Genomic DNA, 18007 nt, shown 5'->3' on the forward strand with positions numbered 1-18007 from the left:
AGTTTTCCTACTTTCGTACCTCAAACCCAAAAATGATCAAAATTTATGGGAAATTTCATATCTGTGCATAGATTGGGGAAAAAGTCGTTAATAACTGTTAGGATTTTGTCCCATTTTTTATGATGGACTATTTTGGACATTTTGACCGTCCAAAACTATTTTGGGGCAGTTTTATGCGCTGGTGGGGTCCAGTCACTCTGACAATGTGTCCAAAAAACGACACATTTCTTGCGATATAAATTGACCACGAAATATGCATGTAAAATGTCGCAAATTTGGTACATTTGTAGTCACCTTGTTGATCCTCAATTCTTGATTTTTTACATGTTTACGTTAGTTTTACGGGGAGAAATATGCATGCAAGACCTGTCTCGTTTCCATACATGGCTAAATTTGTTCTGCTTCTGAAGCATGATCTTATTTCCATTCGGCAGAAGCAATAATTGTATGATTTTCTCAAATAAAACGAAATTTCTCAATGAATAAGAATTATACTGGAATTTTAGTTTTATATTTGGGATGAAATCCTCACGATAAGAGATGAACGACAATTTATCAGTTTTTGAGGACCGAGGATCAAAATGCAAATTGAGATTTCCTGCAGAATTATTTATTCTCCTTAGCCCGTTTGAAGATGCAACCCAGAATGCGAGCCCTGCACAATTTGCATGTGATGCACAAATTGACCTTTGTTCTCGTTACGATGAAATATGTCGTCGTCACTGTGCCAGCCTTGCATTTATGTCGGCGCATGGAAAAATGAGAGCGAGACGCGACCAGAGTTTTGCATAAAAAGAATGACTTTACTACGTAAAAATCGTCGTGGTCAAAACGGTAACAAAAATCGGGTCATGTTTACATCTTAACAATTCAATTATTCCATTTTTATCAGTCGTACAAGAAGAATTATCTCGTCACAAATGGTGACATTGGGAACATATAAAAATCTAACGCATGGAAACATTAAATGAAATTTGACGAGGGGTCAGTCGACAAAGGAAGGACTTTACTCTTGGGGATGAAGCTTCTTCAAATGCCTCCCAAGGTTGCCTTTCTGCGTGAATATGTGCCCGCAGTGGGGGCAAGGGTGCCGAATTTTGACGTGAACATTGTTCAAATGTGTCACCATATTGCTTTTCATGCCGAACTTCTTGCCGCACTCGGGGCACGCGAAGTCCTTCACCTTCCGGTGAACCGTCTTCTTGTGGCTGCCCAGATATTGTTTCGTAGTGAAGGCCTGCTCGCACGCGGAGCACTGGAATGGTCGCGGATCCGCGCTGTGAAGCCGCTTATGCAAGTTTAAGACACTCTGATGACCGAACAGCGCCCCACACTGGTCGCAGGGAAAGGGTTTCTCCTTCGTGTGGGAGACCAGGTGAATGTGATAAGTGTCGTTGTCGGGGAATATCTTGCGGCAAAATAGGCAGACTCGACTCGACCCCTGTTTCACGAGAGCGACCTTCTCGTCCTCGGAGAGATGGGCGAACCGATGTCTGATGAGGGAATATTTGGAGGAGAAAGTTTTCCTACAGACGTGACACTTCCAGCCCACTTTTTCCTTCGTGTGAGTCACAAAATGACAACTGAGATGGGATTGACTTTTGAAATGTTTGCTGCAGAAGTAGCAGCCGTGTCGCCATCCCAGCTGCACCGCCGCGCGCTCCTCGCGGCTCATGTGGACGATGAAATGACCGGCCAAAGTTGCTTTCCGGGTGAACTTCTGCTTGCAAACGGGACAGACGTGGTTCTTCCGACCCTCGTGCGCGTTCACGTGGTCGGTAAAGTGGCGACGATGGAAGAATGCTTTTGCGCAGTGGGGACATTTCACATGGAAAACTGAGGTCTTCTCCAGCTCGTGGGAGTTGAGATGGGTGCGGGCGTGGAGGTGAGCACTGGTTCCGTTGGTGAAGGGACGGAGGCACGTTTTGCATGGGAAGATTTTCTTGGCTTTGGATAACGTGATGTTGGATGACTGAGAGTGCACATGGTTATCGCCACGTGGTGTTTGGACGGAGTGAGGAGGAAGTCGTCCATTATCTTGAGAACTTTCCCCCTTGTCGACTTTCTCCTTCGTGGGGACGAGGGCCTTCTGTCGTTTGACCGCTTTCTGGTTGACCTCCATCCCGTCCAAGGACAACGTCTCGTTCTGCTCGGAAGTTGCCCCCTTAAAATGCATCGATCCCTTTCTCTGCACAGAATATTTTTACGTCAGCATTCAGACTAAAAGTACAGGTTTTTCATGAAAATGAAGACTGCAATCTTACCAACGACTCCTTCAAATTTAGGCGTAAGGCGTTTGCTCTGGATGCAGTTGGTTATTGAGTAACAAGACCTTCTTCTCCTCGAATCCTGCCTTTCAACCTTCTTCTCCAAGATTTTCAAGCGACGTTCAGATTTCTTTACGTTTGCAACGTTCTGGTCTTTTTTCGCAATGTGAACTTGATGAAAATTTGAAAATGTTTAAAAATGAGAAATTTCTGGAGGAGGAATTTAGCTCTTGTTTGGCTGGGAGCTTGTTGGTCTCTGTCTCCCTCGGACGAAGAGGTGGCTTGGCTTATCTGCATACCCCAACAACGGCCAAGTCTCGTATAGCCAGACTTACCAAACAGGCAGAAAAATGCAGATAGTAATTTCTGTGCTGAGAATTAAGCTACAAAATCCTGGAATAAGCAGGACGGTGATAACTAAATATGCAATGCAGATTGAGTCGGTTTTCCACCTCTGGGAGAAATCTGGGTGCATCCACAATCTCTAAAATTTGGCTATGAATCAGAGAATTCATATCCGAGTGACATATTTTTGCCATTGCAGTCATGAATTATGTGGGGCTTTTGTCAAAATGGAATTTGAGCGAAAGTTGGGCGAATGAAATTTTACGTAGAATTGAGTCTGCTGGATTTCTTAACATTTCTCATGCAAAAGAACGCATGCAAACTTAATTTAAAGGAACTGTGCAGCATAATCACGCATTTAACTGTGTTGTGCAGGGTTTCGCTGTGGTTTTAACCACTGTGCAAAACCGGTCTTACCCAGTTTTGGACACCGAATTTTGTAGCAAATGTCCAAAACTGTCCGAAATAGAAAATGGGCCAAATGTTACGCCCGCATTAAAATTTTTGGAAAATCCGTTGACGTATGTGCTTATGATCAATCTCCCATCAATTTTTGTTTGTAATACGGCATGGTTTAGAAAATTTGTCATAAGAAAACATGTAAAAGGAAAAGTTTTCCAAAATTACAGAGCAATCAAAATGCTCAAAATTTATGGGAGATTAGATTCCATATTTGTGCATAGCTTTGCAAAAAAGTCGGTAATAAAGAAGAACTTGTAGGATTTGGGACGATTTTCTACATTTTGACCGTCCAAAATTATTTCGACCAGTTTTGGAAAGTGTCCATTCCAAAAGTAGTTTTCCACGCCAAAACGAAACACTGCTCGTGCCATGAAAATTGACCACCTTATACGAAATTTGGATGCAAAATCTCGAAAATTTATTTGTCACCTCGTTTATGCTCAATTCTTAATCTCTTATGTCCTACTGGGAGAAATATGCATGTAAAATCCGTCTATTTACATAAATATGTGGCTAGATTTGTTCTCATCCTCCTTCTGAAGCATGTTTTATTTCCATTTGGCAGAAACAATGCATTGTTTTCTCAAATAAAACGGAATTTTTCCATGGATAAGATTTATGCTGGTATTTTAGTTTTATACTTTGGATGGGATGCTCACGATAGGAGACTTACCGACCATTCCCCTGAGGAATTTCCTCAATTACTGAGGTGTGCGTATCAAAATTGGTATGCAAACTGAGATTTCCTGAAGAATTATTAGTTCACCTTGGTTTTTTCGATATGCAACCCGCAACCTGAGCCCTGCACGATTTACCTGTGATGCACAAATTGACCCTTCTTCTCGTCACGATGAAACATGTCGTCGTCACTGGTCCAGCCTTGCATTTGTGTCGGCGCATGGAAAAATGGGTGCGGGACGCGAGCAGAGTTTTTTCTTTTCAATACAAAATGGAATTATTTTACTGCACAAAAATCGTCATGAGGTAACAAAAATCGGGCCATGTTTACAATTTAGTAACTCAATTATTCCATTTTTCTAAGGTGAGGTAAAAACTATGGTTACATTTACACCTTATACCCTGATTGCGATCGTTATGGGCTCTCCAGGTGGAGCCTAATAGGCAGAAACCAGCGCTCTTCCCCTCATTCTTTTCAGCAAACTGAGGAACGTGGCTGGTTTCTGCCTATTAGGCTCCACCCGGAGAGCCCATAACGATCGCAATCAGGGTATAGTATGCATTCACCCCCCCTTCGAAAACCTTGACCGCGTCCTATAGCCAAGGGGGTGCGTTTTAGCGAAAAAAATAAAGAGACCGAAAAATCAATTACGGACATAATCTAGTGCTATCCTAAGGGATTTTTCGATATGACCTCCCAGAAAAAAGTTTTGATGGTGGTGAATGGTTGCGTTTCACAGTTTAAGTATGAAGGAGACTATCTGCATAGCTGGGTATTTAAATTTATGAAAGATCGCCCCCACTTTACTATAAGCGGAAACAAGAATTGGGTCGATTGGTTGAGAAACCAGCGACTTTTCCTTATAACAAAAATTTCCTAGTGGTTGCTATATAGTGACTATATAGTTACACCCTCGCTATGGAGTATTTATGGTCATAGCCCGAGTCAGGGCTTATGGGACCGTCATGTCCGTCCGTGAACACGATAGACTTACAATTTTACCATATGCATATTGGACAAAGTTAGGAAACGGGTTCGAGGGTGGGCGAAATCGGTCAAATGGCTGACCCGTGGGGGTTATGTAAGTGGATGGGGTCTATGTACCAGATTTCAAAATTATAGAAAGCTGAAATTTGGCATACAGATGGTTAATGGCTCCTAACAGAAGAATATGAATTCAGATTGGAACAATTTTCATCTGGAGGGACCCTATGGGGTCACCCATACTGATTTCTCAAAATCATCAAATCGATTTGCAATTTAGTACAGCGGTTTCTAGTCGCACCTAATCGCAGAATATGAACTGGAATTGGGAAATTTTTGTGGAGGGCGAGGGACCCTTTGAAGTCACCCAAACCTTCTTAGAAATTATCAACGATGGTCTTATATATAGTTTTACACATATGTCGAAGCGCAAATTTGACTGCGTTAGGCATATCGGAACTTGACACCATTCAACTGGCACTTTTACAACGTGAATTTGAACTAACTAAATAAATTGGCTACGATATTCGCAAGACTAACAGTGTAAATGTTTCTTTGCAAATAGCGTGTAATAATGGTTACGTTCTATATTTGCTTTTAAAGTTCAAACCTTAAAAGAATTAAATAAAATATAGCTTGAAAAAGTAAAAAATTCTAAGGTGAGGAAGTGCACTTAAAAGTATTAAACAAGCTCCCTCCGCCACCCGGATAATTTTACTTCGCCTGGGCTGTCTATTCCATGCAAAATATTGACAATAATGTTTCGGCGTCACTTATGAAAAGTAGGATTAGCATTAATTTCTTGATCCAAAGTTAACTTTTGAATTGGTTAATATCCAGCCAGATTAACATTGCTGTATGTATGTACTTTGATGGATTAGGTATAAAACCCAGCAGCTCAGACCAGAGATCTATTTAACATTGCTGGGTTGTAAGGGTATTAGCAATTATGATCATTTGGTGGTAATTATTACATATTGTTCACCCGTCCTAAAGATTTATTAATTATTCGTATAACTAGTTCGACATCGTGCTCGTTGTGCATTCAAGTCAGAATGCATGTACTGATAAACCGATATGTTTTAAACGTATAGGATTGTTTTTAGATTTGTTGGGTGACTCTTTGAGCGACTTATTTACAACCTATTTTTATTTTGCATGGAATAGACAGCCCAGGCGAAGTAAAATTATCTGGGTGGCGGAGGGAGCTTGTTTAATACTTTTAAGTGCACTTCCTCACCTTAGAATTTTTTACTTTTTCAAGCTATATTTTATTCCCATTGCACTCAAATTATTAAATTAAGTATGTGGGGTTTTTATCAAATTGAAAGCTGATCAAATGGAATTCTATGTAGAATTGAGTCTGGATTTCTTAATTTTTTTCATGCTAAATGACGAATGCATATTTAATTTAAAGGAAATGTACAGCTGCATCAATCATTTAACTTCTTACGTGCAGGGTTTTAAACAGCCGTTCAAAGCTAATTTTAACCAGTTTTGGGTACAGAATTTTACCCATCGCAAATGTCCCAAAGTGTCCAAAATAGAAAATGGGCCACCGGATTGCAAGTTCTTCTTTATTGAATCTTTCAATAATCCGTTGACTTGTTTGTCATGCAATCTCCCAATAATTTTTTTTTTTTCATGCTAAAGGACGAATGCATATTTAATGAATAAAGAAATATAAAACTTGGCCGATCATTTAACTTCTGTTTTGCAGGGTTTTAAACAATGTCCGTAACACCAGTCCAAAACCAACCGATTTTAACCGGTTTGGACACCGAATTTTCCAAAAGTCGAATCCAAAAGTGTCCAAAATAGAAAACGGGGCAAAATATTACAAGTTCTTTATTAAAGATATTTTTTTCAAATCTAAATTTGCTCTGCATATATAAATATATGTAATTTCCCATTAATTTTGAGCATTTTGGTGTGTCTATAATTCCACGAAATTTGGAAACACTTTTCTTTTAACATGTTTTCTTGTGTGAGAAAGTATGAAATTTTCCCAACCATGCCGTACATCTGTATGTACGTACACAACACAGTGCTCAAAATTAATGTGAAACTGCATGTACGTCCACGGATTATCTGAAGATTCAATAATGAAAAACTTGTAACATTTTGACCCATTTTTTATTCTGGACATTTTGGACGTCCAAAATCAAAAACTGGTTAAAATCGACGGCTGTTTCGCACCGTGGTTAACACTGTCCTTCTTTTTTCCTCTCACTCTCTCTGCAATTTAAATTAATTTTATATGTACTTTCAATTTAACTGCATAATAGCAAATACTAATTTCATATTTAAGAAAAAACAATAAAACTAAATAATATTCCTTCCTCGTTTGTGATGAGTTCTTGATTTCGCTTACTTTTAGAATGAAAATTTATCAATTGTGGACGTGTGCGTGTCACGATAATTAATATGCCAACTGTAATAATTTTCTGCATGTAGAATTATTTAGTCACCTTCGTCTGTTTCGATATGCAAATTGCAATATGAGATTTAAGTGTGATGCACAAATTATATTTAACCTTTCTTCTTGTTTCGTTTGTCTACATGATTTCATACCTGTTCACTTTCATTCATTTATTGATTATGATGGTGAATGATAGTGAATGTAAATGAATTTCCTGTGATTTGAGTGAAAATGATTGAAGGATTCCGTCATTTCAGATGAATTACTTTGAATGAAAGCATTTCTCACTCCTTTCATTTTTCATCCTATGCTTAATACATGGAGTGAAGTAAGAAATGAAGTCAGATGAAGTGAAATGAAATGAATTTGAACGAAAATGTGAATGAAGATCTTCAGTCAGAAATTGGGATGACTGGCTTTTGAATGAAAACTAAATTTTTGAACAGATATGCATGATTTTAGTACTTCCATTAAAAAAATACGAAAATAAGAAAATGGGTTATGCGAAGTGACCGGAAACCGTAACCCGCCATATGAGCCCTGTACGACTTAAGTGTGATGCACAAACTACAAAGTGACCGTTCTTCTCGTCATCATGAAATATGTCGTCGTCACTGTTACAGCGTCGCATTTTTGTCGATACATGAAAAACTGGGGGCGAGACCGGAGCAGAGTTTTTTTTAGTACAAAACAGAATAACTTTACTCCATAAAAATCGTCGTGGTCAAAACTGTAACAAAAATTAGGTCGTGTTTACATCTTACAAATTCAATTATGCCATTTTTATCAGTCATACGAGAAGAATTATCTCGTCACAAATGGTGACATCGGGAACATATAAAAATCTAACGCATGGAAATATTACATGAAATTTGACAAACGAAGGAATTTATCTTTGGGGATGAACCTTCTTCAAATGCGTCCCAAGGTTGCCTTTCCGCGTGAACGTGTGCCCGCAGTGGGGGCAGGGGTGCCGTTCTTTAAAGTGAGCATCCTTCAAATGTGTCACCATGTTACTTTTTGTGCCGAACTTCTTTCCGCACTCGGGGCACACGAAGTCCTTCACCTTCCGGTGAACCGTGTTCTTGTGGCTGGCCAGATTTTGTTTCGTGGTGAAGGCCTGGTCGCACTCGGAGCACTGGAAGGGTCGCGGATTCGCGCTGTGAATGCGCTTGTGCAATTTTAAGTCCCCATTACCAGTTTTCCACACTGGTCGCAGCGGAACGGTTTCTCCTTCGTGTGGGAGACCAGGTGCGCATGATAAGTGGCGTTGTCGGGGAATTTCTTCTGGCAGAATAGACATTCTCGACCCGAACCCTGCTTCACGAGGGCGGTCTTCTCGTCCTCGGAGAGATGGGCGAAACGATGCGCGGTCATCGAATATTTGGAGGAGAACGTTTTTCCACAAGTGTGACACCTTCCGCCCAATTTTTCCTTCGTGTGGGTCAGCAGATGACAACTTAATTTAGATGGAGCTATGAACCGTTTGGTGCAGAAGTAGCAGCCGTGTCGCCAGCCCTGCCGCACCTCCGCGCGCTCCTCGCGGCTCAGGTGGACGAAGAGATGTGCTTTCCGGGTGAACTTCTGTTTGCAGGTGGGGCAGGCGTGGTTCTTGCGACGTTCGTGCGCAGCCACGTGGTCGGTAAAGTGATGGCAATTGAAGAACTCTTTTTCGCAGTGGGGACATTTCTCATGGAAAAGTGAGGACTCCTCCAACTCGTGGGGGTTGAGGTGGGTGCGGGCGTGGACGTGAGCACTGGTTCCGTTGGTGAAGGGACGCAGGCAAATTTTGCATGGGTAAACTTTCCCCACCACGTGACGACCCCGCTTTCTGCCAATTTGTGGTAATTTCTTGGCCTTCGATGACCTCCTATTATCTGAATGGGACTGCACGTGGTTATCGTCGCGTGGTGTTGGTTCACGTGGGTGGACGGAGTGAGGAAGTCGCCCATTCTTCTGTAAACGGTCCCCTTTCTCCGTTGGGGAGACGAGCGGTTTGTGTCGTTCGATGAATTTCTGGTCCGTTTGATTGACTTCCATCTCGTTCTGCTCGGAAATTCTTGCGATCCTTTTCTCTGCACAGAATATGATTACGTCAGCATTCCGAGTAGAGAAGTACAGATTTTACATGCAAATTTCGAATCCAATCTTATTTACCAACGGTTCCTTCTTAAAATTTGGGCGTGAGGCGTATGCTATACGAAGTAAAGAAGAGTTCCCTCGTCAAATTTTGCGGTTCACGAGGCTCCTCCACAATTTTCAAATGACGTCCAACTTTCCTTACTGTGCGATCGATGTGCTGCTCTTTTTTCCTCGATGTAAACTGGTCGGAAACTTTTAAAATTTGTGAAATTACTGTAGGAAGAAGTAATGAGCTCTTGTTTGCTGAGGAGCTTGTTGGTCTCTGTCTCCCTCCGAGAGGTAGCTTCGCTTATCTGCATATCCCAACAGCCCTCAAGTCTCGGAAATAACCTCCTCATAGTCAACCAGAAAAGCTACAAAATGCAGAATAACTTTTGTGTGTTGAGCAAGAAAATTATGCCACAAGCAATAAGACAGTGGTGATGATGCTCATTATCTTTCATTAATTATTATTCAATGCAGATTGAGCCAGTTGTCCATCCGTGGAAAAAATCTGCGTGCGCCAACAGTCTCTCAAATTTGGTTATGAATCTGAATTCTGCACTTTCGCGACTGCGTTTTCATTCAGATTACCATAAAATTTTGCGACATTTCAATTAAAAAGAATGATAGAAACGGAAATGAAGGAAAGGTCAAGAATTGGAATTCTGCATAGGATTGAATCTAGATATCTTAATTTTTCTGGGAAAATGAGACGCACCCCAAAAAAAAATAAGAAAATGCTTTTGCTTAAAAATTTCGGAAGCAAAAAAATAATTTACGAAAGAAATTTTAGAGTAGAAGCATTTACATATTTTTATGGCCCAATTGGACGCATAAGTCATACATATTTATCTCATCTTCCCCACTCCATGAAATGCTTACCTATTTCTTATATATTTTTCGCATGCAAATATACATTACGCCAAGGGTTTTAACCACCGTTTTAACCAAAACCAGCCGTACAAAATCGGTTTTAACCAGATTTGGATACTGAATTTAGCACCTCCAAAATGTCCAAATTTTGGTCTGTAAAATGGCATGGTTTCGAAGATTTCTAAATTTCTCACGTACTAAAACATGTGAAAGCTAAAGTTTTCCTAAGTTTCGTGGTATTGCAGACACACCAAAAATGCTCAAAGTTTATGGGAGGTTACATATCTGCATAGATTTAAATTTGCAAAAAAATTGTTAATAAAAAAAACTTTTGCCAAAGTTGGACACACTTTTGGAAGTCTAAAACTATTTTGCGCAGTTTTGGATTGCAAAAGTTTGGACGGCCGAAACGAAACACTACTTATGCAATGTAAATTGACCACTCGGTACGAAGTGTGCTTCAAAAATGTGTCAAATTTGATACACTTGTAGTCAGCTTGGTGATCCTCAATTCTTGATTTCTTACATATTTACCTTACCAAATATCTTACCTTATCAAATATGCATGCAAAATCCGTCTCGTTCACTTCTGTGGACAGATTTGTTTTCCTTCTCCTCTGGCTGAAGCATGATTTTATTTCCATTCGGCAGCAGCAATTTAATGCATGGTTTTCTCAAATATCTAAAACCGAATTTTTCAATGAACAAGAGTTATGCTGGGATTTTAGTTTTATTTGTTGAATGGAATCCTCATGTGAGAAGATGAACGACCATTCATCAATTATTGAGGTCCGCGGATAAAAACTAATATGCTAAGTGAGACTTCCTGCAGAATTAGTTATTCACCTTCGTCCATGCAATCCTCGATATGAGCCCTGCACGTGTGATGACCCCTTCTTCTCGTCACGATGAAACATGTCGTCGTCCCTGTTCCAGCCTTGCATTTGTGTCGCCACGTGGAAAAATGGGGGCGAGACGCGAGATCTGTCTCGTTTACTTATCCTCCTCCTCCTGAAGCATGGTTTTATTTCCACGAGACAGAAAAAGTTCATGTTTTTCTCAACTAAACAGGAAGTTTCGCTGCTGGTATGAAAATTTTATATCTTGGATGTTTTTTATAATATGCAAACTAAGGATTACTGAATTATTTATGCACCGTGATCCGTTTCGATATGCAACCCGAAATGCGAGCCCTGCCCGATTTAAGCGTGATGCACAAATTGGCCCTTCTTCTCGTCCCGATGAAACATGTCGTCGTCCAGCGGTGTATCTATGACGGCGCATGGAAAAAATGGGAGCGAGACGCGAGCAAAGTTTTTTTTATCTAAAACGGAATGACTTTACTAACTAAAAATCGGTATGGTCTAACAGGTAACAAAAATAGTGTCATGCTTACAACGTAATTAATACTTCAATCATGCCATATTTATCAGTCGAATGGGAATAATTATCGTAGTGAAACCGGAAAAATATAAAGAATACGTCATAATTTGACGAGGGGTCAGTCGGGGGACGAAATTACGTCATGTTTATAACTTAATACTTCAATAATGCAATTTTTATGCATCGTACAAGAGTATTTATCGTGTCGTAAATAGTGAAAGCGGAATAGTTATAAACAAAACTGAAAAAGTATGGGAAACATGTCGCAATTTGATGAGGGGTCATGCAGTTGGGGGACGAAGGACTTTATTATTCGGAGGGATGCACCATCTTCAAATGCATCCCAAGCTTGCCTTTCTGCGTGAACGTCTTCCCACAGTGGGGGCAAGGGTGTCGGATTTTGGCATGAACACCGTTCAAATGTGTCACCATGTCACTCTTCCTCCCGAACTTCTTGACGCACTCGGGGCACGCGAAGTCCTTCACTTTCTGGTGAACTATCTTCTTATGGCTGACCAGATGATGTTTTTGACCGAAAGCTTTGTCGCATTCGGTGCACTTGAATGGTCGCAGATCCGCGCGGTGAATGGGCGTGGGCTTGGTTAAGTCACGTTTCGAACTGTACTGGTCGCGGCGGAAAGGTTTCCCCGTCGTGTGGGTGGCTAGGTGAGCATGATAAGTGCTTTTGTGGAGGAATTTCCTGTGGCAAAAATAGCACGCATGACCCGATCCCTGCTTGACGATGGCGGTTTTCTCGTCTTCGGAGGGGTGGACGAAACGATGATAGATCAAGTCTTGTTTGGAGGAGAGAATTTTTCCACACACGTGACACCGGTGGCGTTGTGTTTCCCAAGTCTGGAAAAAAATATTGATAAGAAATAAGAAATCGGTGATAACTGCATTATTACCGGTGGAAACAGGGGGACAGGTCCCCTCAAAAATTTAGCAGATTCGTGATAATTAGTCCCTCCTTCTCTTATCCCGCAATGCTAATATCCCCCGGGCCCCCAATTTCCACTGAATATTTCATAAAGAAAAAGTCGTACATGCGACCCCTTAATTTTTAATTTTCTAATCTGAGAATGCAGATTTGCAAGAAAAACGTGCAATTTTGGTCAGCATATGTATGGAGTTGAAGGAGAGATTTTAGCAGTGGCCGCGGAGGGAGGGTGAGGGGACAGAGGGAAAATGCTAATGTCCCCACATGTCCCCACGGCTACTGGATTTGTGTATGCAAATTAAGAATGCAATCTTACGAACGACTCTTCTTTTAGATTTTGGCGTAATGTGCGTGTTCGAGACGCGGTGGGTTCGGGAGCTTCTTCCCTTTCCGGCGTTTCCGGCTCCTCCACAATTTTCAGGAGACGCTCAGCTCGTCCGGTTTTCCTTCCTCGGCGTCGTTCCGCCCTCCTTTTCTCGTAGTTTTGAAACGCCACGGGAAAGTCAGTCGCGTCCATCGCGGCGTCGAGTTCCGCCATGGATTGCGCAAGCGTGGAGGCGTTTCTGAGTGAAAAATCTGACGACTGATTCTGTACAAAATTGAGTGAGAACAATTAATTAGTTTTTAAAATATGCCTGTTTAAAATATGAATATTTGTAGCGAAGGTCAACAAAATCATGCAAAATTGGCGGCGCCACCGCCAGCCTGGTTGGCATTGACCTCTGACCTATAGCCTCACCGGGATAACGGACGAGGTCACGAGGGTTGGCGACGACGTGTCGACGAAGGAGGCGAAGGTGTCCCTGTCAGGCGCGAAGGTGTCTCTCGCCGGGTCAAAGGACGCGCGCTGGTGGTTCACCCACTTTTCAATTCGTGCCAGCGGATTCGCCTGCGCAGAAAGAGGGCAAATTTTTATTATTACTAAAATGCGACCAGTGGCCGCGGAAGGGTGGGGACGAAACGGTTATTCGATGTCTTCCCATCTTATATAAACCCCGCCCTCCCTTATAAAATTTTTTTAATGTCCCCACATGTCCCCACGCCTTCCTCGGCCACTGGACTCAAGCCCTTCTGCAGAATTTATACTCGTAAGAGTGTGCTTTTAAGGAAAGGCATTTGGAAGTTTCCGGAAACACAAAAATTCCTATTCAAAAATTGTTCAAAAATTCCCCAGAATATTCGGGAACATTAGAAAATTCGAAGAAAGGGTTGGAGAAAAAATTGAGGGATTTTGCCGGCCCACTCACCATCGTGTTGTTCTCCTTGTCGTCGTCGTCATGGTCGTCGTCACTAAATTTGAGCGGTTTGGCCAGCCTTTTCCTCTTGGTCGCCCCCACTTCCGGAACGATGAAGGAACTCGACGCCCCTTTCTTGGCGGCCAAACCGTCCGCAAAGTGGGAGTACGCTTTGATCCAGCTACTGGGCAGGTTGCTGGCCTCGCGGTCGCGGTGAGGTCTTCTCAATCCCGCGCCTGCCACCACGAAAGAAGCGCCGCTCCCACCGCGCATGGGGTTCAGACGTTGTGACATCTTTAGTGGAAATTTGCTGGTCAGAAAAATCGGAAATCTGAGATGAGTTAAAGAACAGATTTTGTAAAGGTGAAAATTCAGAATGAAATCTTACCAATGGCTCGTTTTTTTTAAATTTTTTCGGGGTGAGATGTGTGTTCCGGAGTTTAAAAAAAATATTCCTCGTCGAACTTATCCGTGCTTATCAGACTGCTCAATAATTTTCATGAAGATTGTCCACTTTTCTTTCCTTGGCGCCGGTCCGCTCTTTTTTTCTGAATGTAAACTGGGTGGAAATTTTATAAATTAGGGAAATTTCTGGAGGAAAAAGAAGTCAGCTCTTGTTTGCCGGAGAGTTTGTTGGTCTCTGTCTGAGAAATATGTGGCTTCGCTTATCTTATATCCCACCAACAGGAAAGTCTCGTACATTTACATGGTCAGACGTGCCAAATAAGTGCGGAATGCTTTCTGTGTGGAGAATTTAGCAAGAAAATCGTGACTCAAGCAAGACCGATGATGATGCTTATTGATCATTCGTTAATTACATATTATGCAATGCAAATTGAGACTGTTTTCCATGCACCTTTTCTGGAAGAAATCTGCGTGGATACATACAATCTCTTTGGAAATTTGGTTATGAATTCGAATTCCGTTCCTTCGTTCTTCTCCCAGTGCGATCTTTTTGCCTTTACGTTCGTACTTACTCTCATTATGCGACAGGCTCATGAAAATGAAGTAGGTATTTAAGCGGAATATGAAGGAAACCTGCAGAAAAGAAGTTTTGCATAGGATTGAGTCTGAATTTCTTAACGATTATTTACATATTTACAACGTGACACCTGACCCAAGCATATTTAGTTTAATGGAAATGAGCACCTTGATGAATCATGCGATGTAAATTGACCACTCCTGGAGGAAATATGGGTGCAAAAATCTCGCAAATTTAATATTCATGCTTGTTCATCCTTATGCCTAATTTTTGTTTGTAGGTATGTCACTATTACTGGAAGAAATATGTATGTGCATATTTCAAAAAAATGCAAAATATTGCAAATCATGCCTTTCTTTCTGTTTAGTTCTCCCTGCAGAAATTATTCTGCATTTTTTTGCATTTTGGCATATATGTAAATAAGTCTGCCTACACGAGACTTGGCTCTTGGTTGTTGGGATATGCAGATAAGCGAAGCCATCCGAGGGAGACAGGGATCAACAAGCTCCCCGTCAAACAAGAGCTCACTTCTTGTTCCAGAAATGTTAGAAATTTCCAAGATTTCTACCCAGTTTAAATTGAGAAAAAAAGAGTAGCGAAGTAGCGAAAACTGGACGTAATTTGAAAATTGTGGAGAATCCTGAAACGCAAGATTCGACGTGAGAACGATTCTTTAACCGACTGCCTGCATCCCGAACACGCAAATTTGAGCCTTTGGTAAAGTTGCGTTCTAAATTTGTATATAAAATCTGTCCCTCACCACGAAATAATAATATTTTGTGCAGGCCCCACACGCACCGGAAGTTGCTCGCAGGACAGAAAGCGCTCGTCCCCACAATGAAGAAATTGGACCGTTTTCGAGAAAATGGACGCCTTCCTCCTCACTCCGTCCAACCACGTGACGATAACCACGTGCCCTCACCTTCAGCCAACAGCAGGCCATCAAAACCCGAGAAAATCTTCCCATGCAAAATCTGTCTTCGTCCCTTCACCAACGGAACCAGTGCCCACCTCCACGCCCGCACCCACCTCAACTCCGCCGAGCTGGAGCAGTCCTCACTTTTCCATGAAAAATGTCCCCACTGCCAAAAAGTGTTCCTCGATCGTCATAACTTTACCGACCACGTGAACGCGCACGAAGGTCAGAAGAGCCACGCCTGCCCCGTGTGCAAACAGAAGTTCACCACGAAAGGACACTTGACCCGGCATCGCTTCGTCCACCTGAGTCGCGAAGAGCGCGCGGCGGTGCGGCAGGACTGGCGACACGGCTGCTACTTCTGCACCAAACGATTCCAAGATCCTTCTCATCTCGGTTGTCATGTGGCGACCCACACGAAAGAAAAAGTGGGCGGAAAGTGTCACACTTGTCGAAAAAACGTTCTCCAAACACGACCTGGCCAGGCATCGGTTCCGCCATCTCAGCGAGGACGAGAAGGTCGCCCTCGTGAAGCAGGGTTCGGGTCGAGAATGTCTATTCTGTCAGAAGAAATTCCCCGATAACCACACTTATCATAAGCACCTGGTCTCCCACACGAAAGAAAAACCTTTTCCATGCGACCAGTGTGAGAAGCAGTTTAGTTTGAAAAGTAACTTAACCATGCACAAGCGCAGTCACACTTCGAACCCGAAAACGGTCAAGTGTGACGAGTGTGGCCTTCAGTCGAAAACAAGTTCTGACCAGACACAAGACGACGGTTCACCGGAAGCTGAAGGACTTCGCGTGTCCCGAGTGCGGCAAGAAGTTTGGGAGGAAGAGTCACGTGGTGCGACACGTGAGCAGTGTTCATGCCAAAATCCGGCTCCCCTGCCCCCACCACTGTGGGAAGACGAGAAGGGCCATCTTGGGAAGCACGTGAAGAAGATTCATCCCCCTGAATAAGGATTCATCTGGCAACTCAGCCCTTGTTAAAAGACGATATGTTTCCATACTTTAGATTTTTATATGTTCCACATTTTTCGATTTATGACGAGATAATTATTTTTGTACGACTGATAAAAATGGCATAATTAAGTAAACGTGACACGATTTTTGTGACCATTTTGACCATGATGATTTTTATGGAGTAAAGACATTCTGTTTTTTGTAAAACTCTGCTCGTTTCTCGCTCCCATTTTTCCATGTGCCGACATAAATGCAAGGCTGGACCAGTGACGACGACATTTTTCATCGTGACGAGAAGAAGGGTCAGTTTGTGCATACGTCGGATGGGGTTCATATTGCAGGTTTCCAGTGACTTTGCATAATCTATTTTCCCTAAGGTTAATAATGATTTGTATAAAAGTTGCATGGTACATATAAACAACCACTTTGCATGACACGTTTTCTCATAATTTTTAAAAAATATGGAATAATTTCTGATTAATGAGAACTTTTAATATTTTTCTTCAACATGAGACGAGTATTTCCAAATCTTAACCAGTAAATTGTATGTATTTGGTTTAAAGTATATTGTGAATTAATTTAAACAGCAGAGAGAAAGAGAGGGGAAAGTGCTAGTTAACCACTGTTCGAAACAGGCGTCCAATTCGGTTTTAACCAGGGCTGGACAACCGTTTTTTGGACGTCCTAAATTGAAGACGGGACAACATGTTACGAGATCTTGATTGTTCATCATTTTCATAATCCGTTGACGCATATTTACTTATGTACTCTCCCACTAAATTTAAACAGATTGGTTAGTGTATAATATACAGCATGGTTTGGAAAATTTCTTAATTTCTCAAGTAAGACGGCATGTTAAAAGACAATATTTTTACAGATTTCATGGTATAACAAACACACCAAAAATTCTCAAAACTAATAGGAAACTACATATGTATATGTGCAGATTTATGTACATTTGCAAAAAAATCGTTACTAAAGAACTTGTAACAGTTTGCTCCATTTTCAATTTTGGACACTTTTGGACATTTCCGACGTCCAAACTTCGATATCCAAACTGGTTTTGGACCAAAATTTTTGACAGTGGTTAAAACCACAGCGAAACCCTGCACAACACAAGTTAAATGCAAGATTAGGCTGCACAGTTAAGGCTCTGTACCAACTTTAAAGACCCAAATATATTTTTGACCTTAGTTACGTAATTAATTCTAAAATTATATGCAATTTCCCCCCCCCTCCCCTGGAAAAATGGGGGAAGCAAATTTGGAAAAATTAAGAAGTCAAAAATCAATGAACTAGGAAAAATAAATAAGAATTAGAATTAGACTTGCTTTTTACCTTCCAATTCTCTTATGAATACGAACATTTTGATTAATTCAAAGTTTCAAAATTAGAAAATTCGAGGTTTTTTCAATACATAACTCTTATA

The 18007-nt window shown here is 41.5% G+C and overlaps 4 protein-coding genes across 4 annotated transcripts; 1 reads left to right on the forward strand and 3 right to left on the reverse strand.

The window, feature by feature from the left end:
• Window positions 1–782: 782 nt before the first annotated feature.
• LOC110861774 (zinc finger protein 493) lies at window positions 783–2538 on the reverse strand. The gene is made up of 2 exons (XM_022110901.2): window positions 2265–2538; window positions 783–2188 (listed from the first exon to the last, which is right to left on the reverse strand). Exon 2 carries the CDS (start codon window positions 2174–2176, stop codon window positions 1007–1009), a length of 1170 nt encoding a protein of 389 aa, XP_021966593.1. The 5' UTR covers window positions 2177–2188; window positions 2265–2538; the 3' UTR covers window positions 783–1006.
• A 5295-nt stretch (window positions 2539–7833) lies between these two features.
• On the reverse strand, window positions 7834–9640 carry LOC110861777 (zinc finger protein 182-like). The gene is made up of 2 exons (XM_022110903.2): window positions 9317–9640; window positions 7834–9234 (listed from the first exon to the last, which is right to left on the reverse strand). The coding sequence occupies exon 2, from the start codon at window positions 9197–9199 to the stop codon at window positions 8342–8344; it is 858 nt and encodes a 285-aa protein (XP_021966595.1). The 5' UTR covers window positions 9200–9234; window positions 9317–9640; the 3' UTR covers window positions 7834–8341.
• Window positions 9641–11470: 1830 nt separating this feature from the next.
• Window positions 11471–14421, reverse strand: LOC110861787 (zinc finger protein 182). The gene is made up of 5 exons (XM_022110915.2): window positions 14103–14421; window positions 13727–14024; window positions 13219–13368; window positions 12796–13068; window positions 11471–12394 (listed from the first exon to the last, which is right to left on the reverse strand). Exons 2-5 carry the CDS (start codon window positions 14006–14008, stop codon window positions 11849–11851), a joined length of 1251 nt encoding a protein of 416 aa, XP_021966607.1. The 5' UTR covers window positions 14009–14024; window positions 14103–14421; the 3' UTR covers window positions 11471–11848.
• Window positions 14422–15163: 742 nt separating this feature from the next.
• LOC110861819 (zinc finger protein 91) lies at window positions 15164–16785 on the forward strand. Its single transcript, XM_022110959.2, has 2 exons — window positions 15164–15413; window positions 15482–16785. Exon 2 carries the CDS (start codon window positions 16015–16017, stop codon window positions 16573–16575), a length of 561 nt encoding a protein of 186 aa, XP_021966651.1. The 5' UTR covers window positions 15164–15413; window positions 15482–16014; the 3' UTR covers window positions 16576–16785.
• Window positions 16786–18007: the final 1222 nt, after the last annotated feature.

The sequence above is a fragment of the Folsomia candida genome, unplaced genomic scaffold (assembly GCF_002217175.1).
Source record: "Folsomia candida strain VU population unplaced genomic scaffold, ASM221717v1 Fcan01_Sc045, whole genome shotgun sequence".
Lineage (NCBI taxonomy): Eukaryota > Metazoa > Arthropoda > Collembola > Entomobryomorpha > Isotomidae > Folsomia > Folsomia candida.

Bases quoted from the DNA above. Each gene is read 5' to 3' on its own strand.
- LOC110861774 (XM_022110901.2), bottom strand. From the start codon at position 2,176: ATGCATTTTAAGGGGGCAACTTCCGAGCAGAACGAGACGTTGTCCTTG.
- LOC110861777 (XM_022110903.2), bottom strand. From the start codon at position 9,199: ATGGAAGTCAATCAAACGGACCAGAAATTCATCGAACGACACAAACCG.
- LOC110861787 (XM_022110915.2), bottom strand. From the start codon at position 14,008: ATGTCACAACGTCTGAACCCCATGCGCGGTGGGAGCGGCGCTTCTTTC. The intron at 13,369-13,726 runs GTGAGTGGGCCG...CTTTCTGCGCAG, and splicing joins ACAAGGAGAACAACACGATG to GCGAATCCGCTGGCACGAAT. The intron at 13,069-13,218 runs GTGAGGCTATAG...AATTTTGTACAG, and splicing joins TGACCTCGTCCGTTATCCCG to AATCAGTCGTCAGATTTTTC.
- LOC110861819 (XM_022110959.2), top strand. From the start codon at position 16,015: ATGTGGCGACCCACACGAAAGAAAAAGTGGGCGGAAAGTGTCACACTT.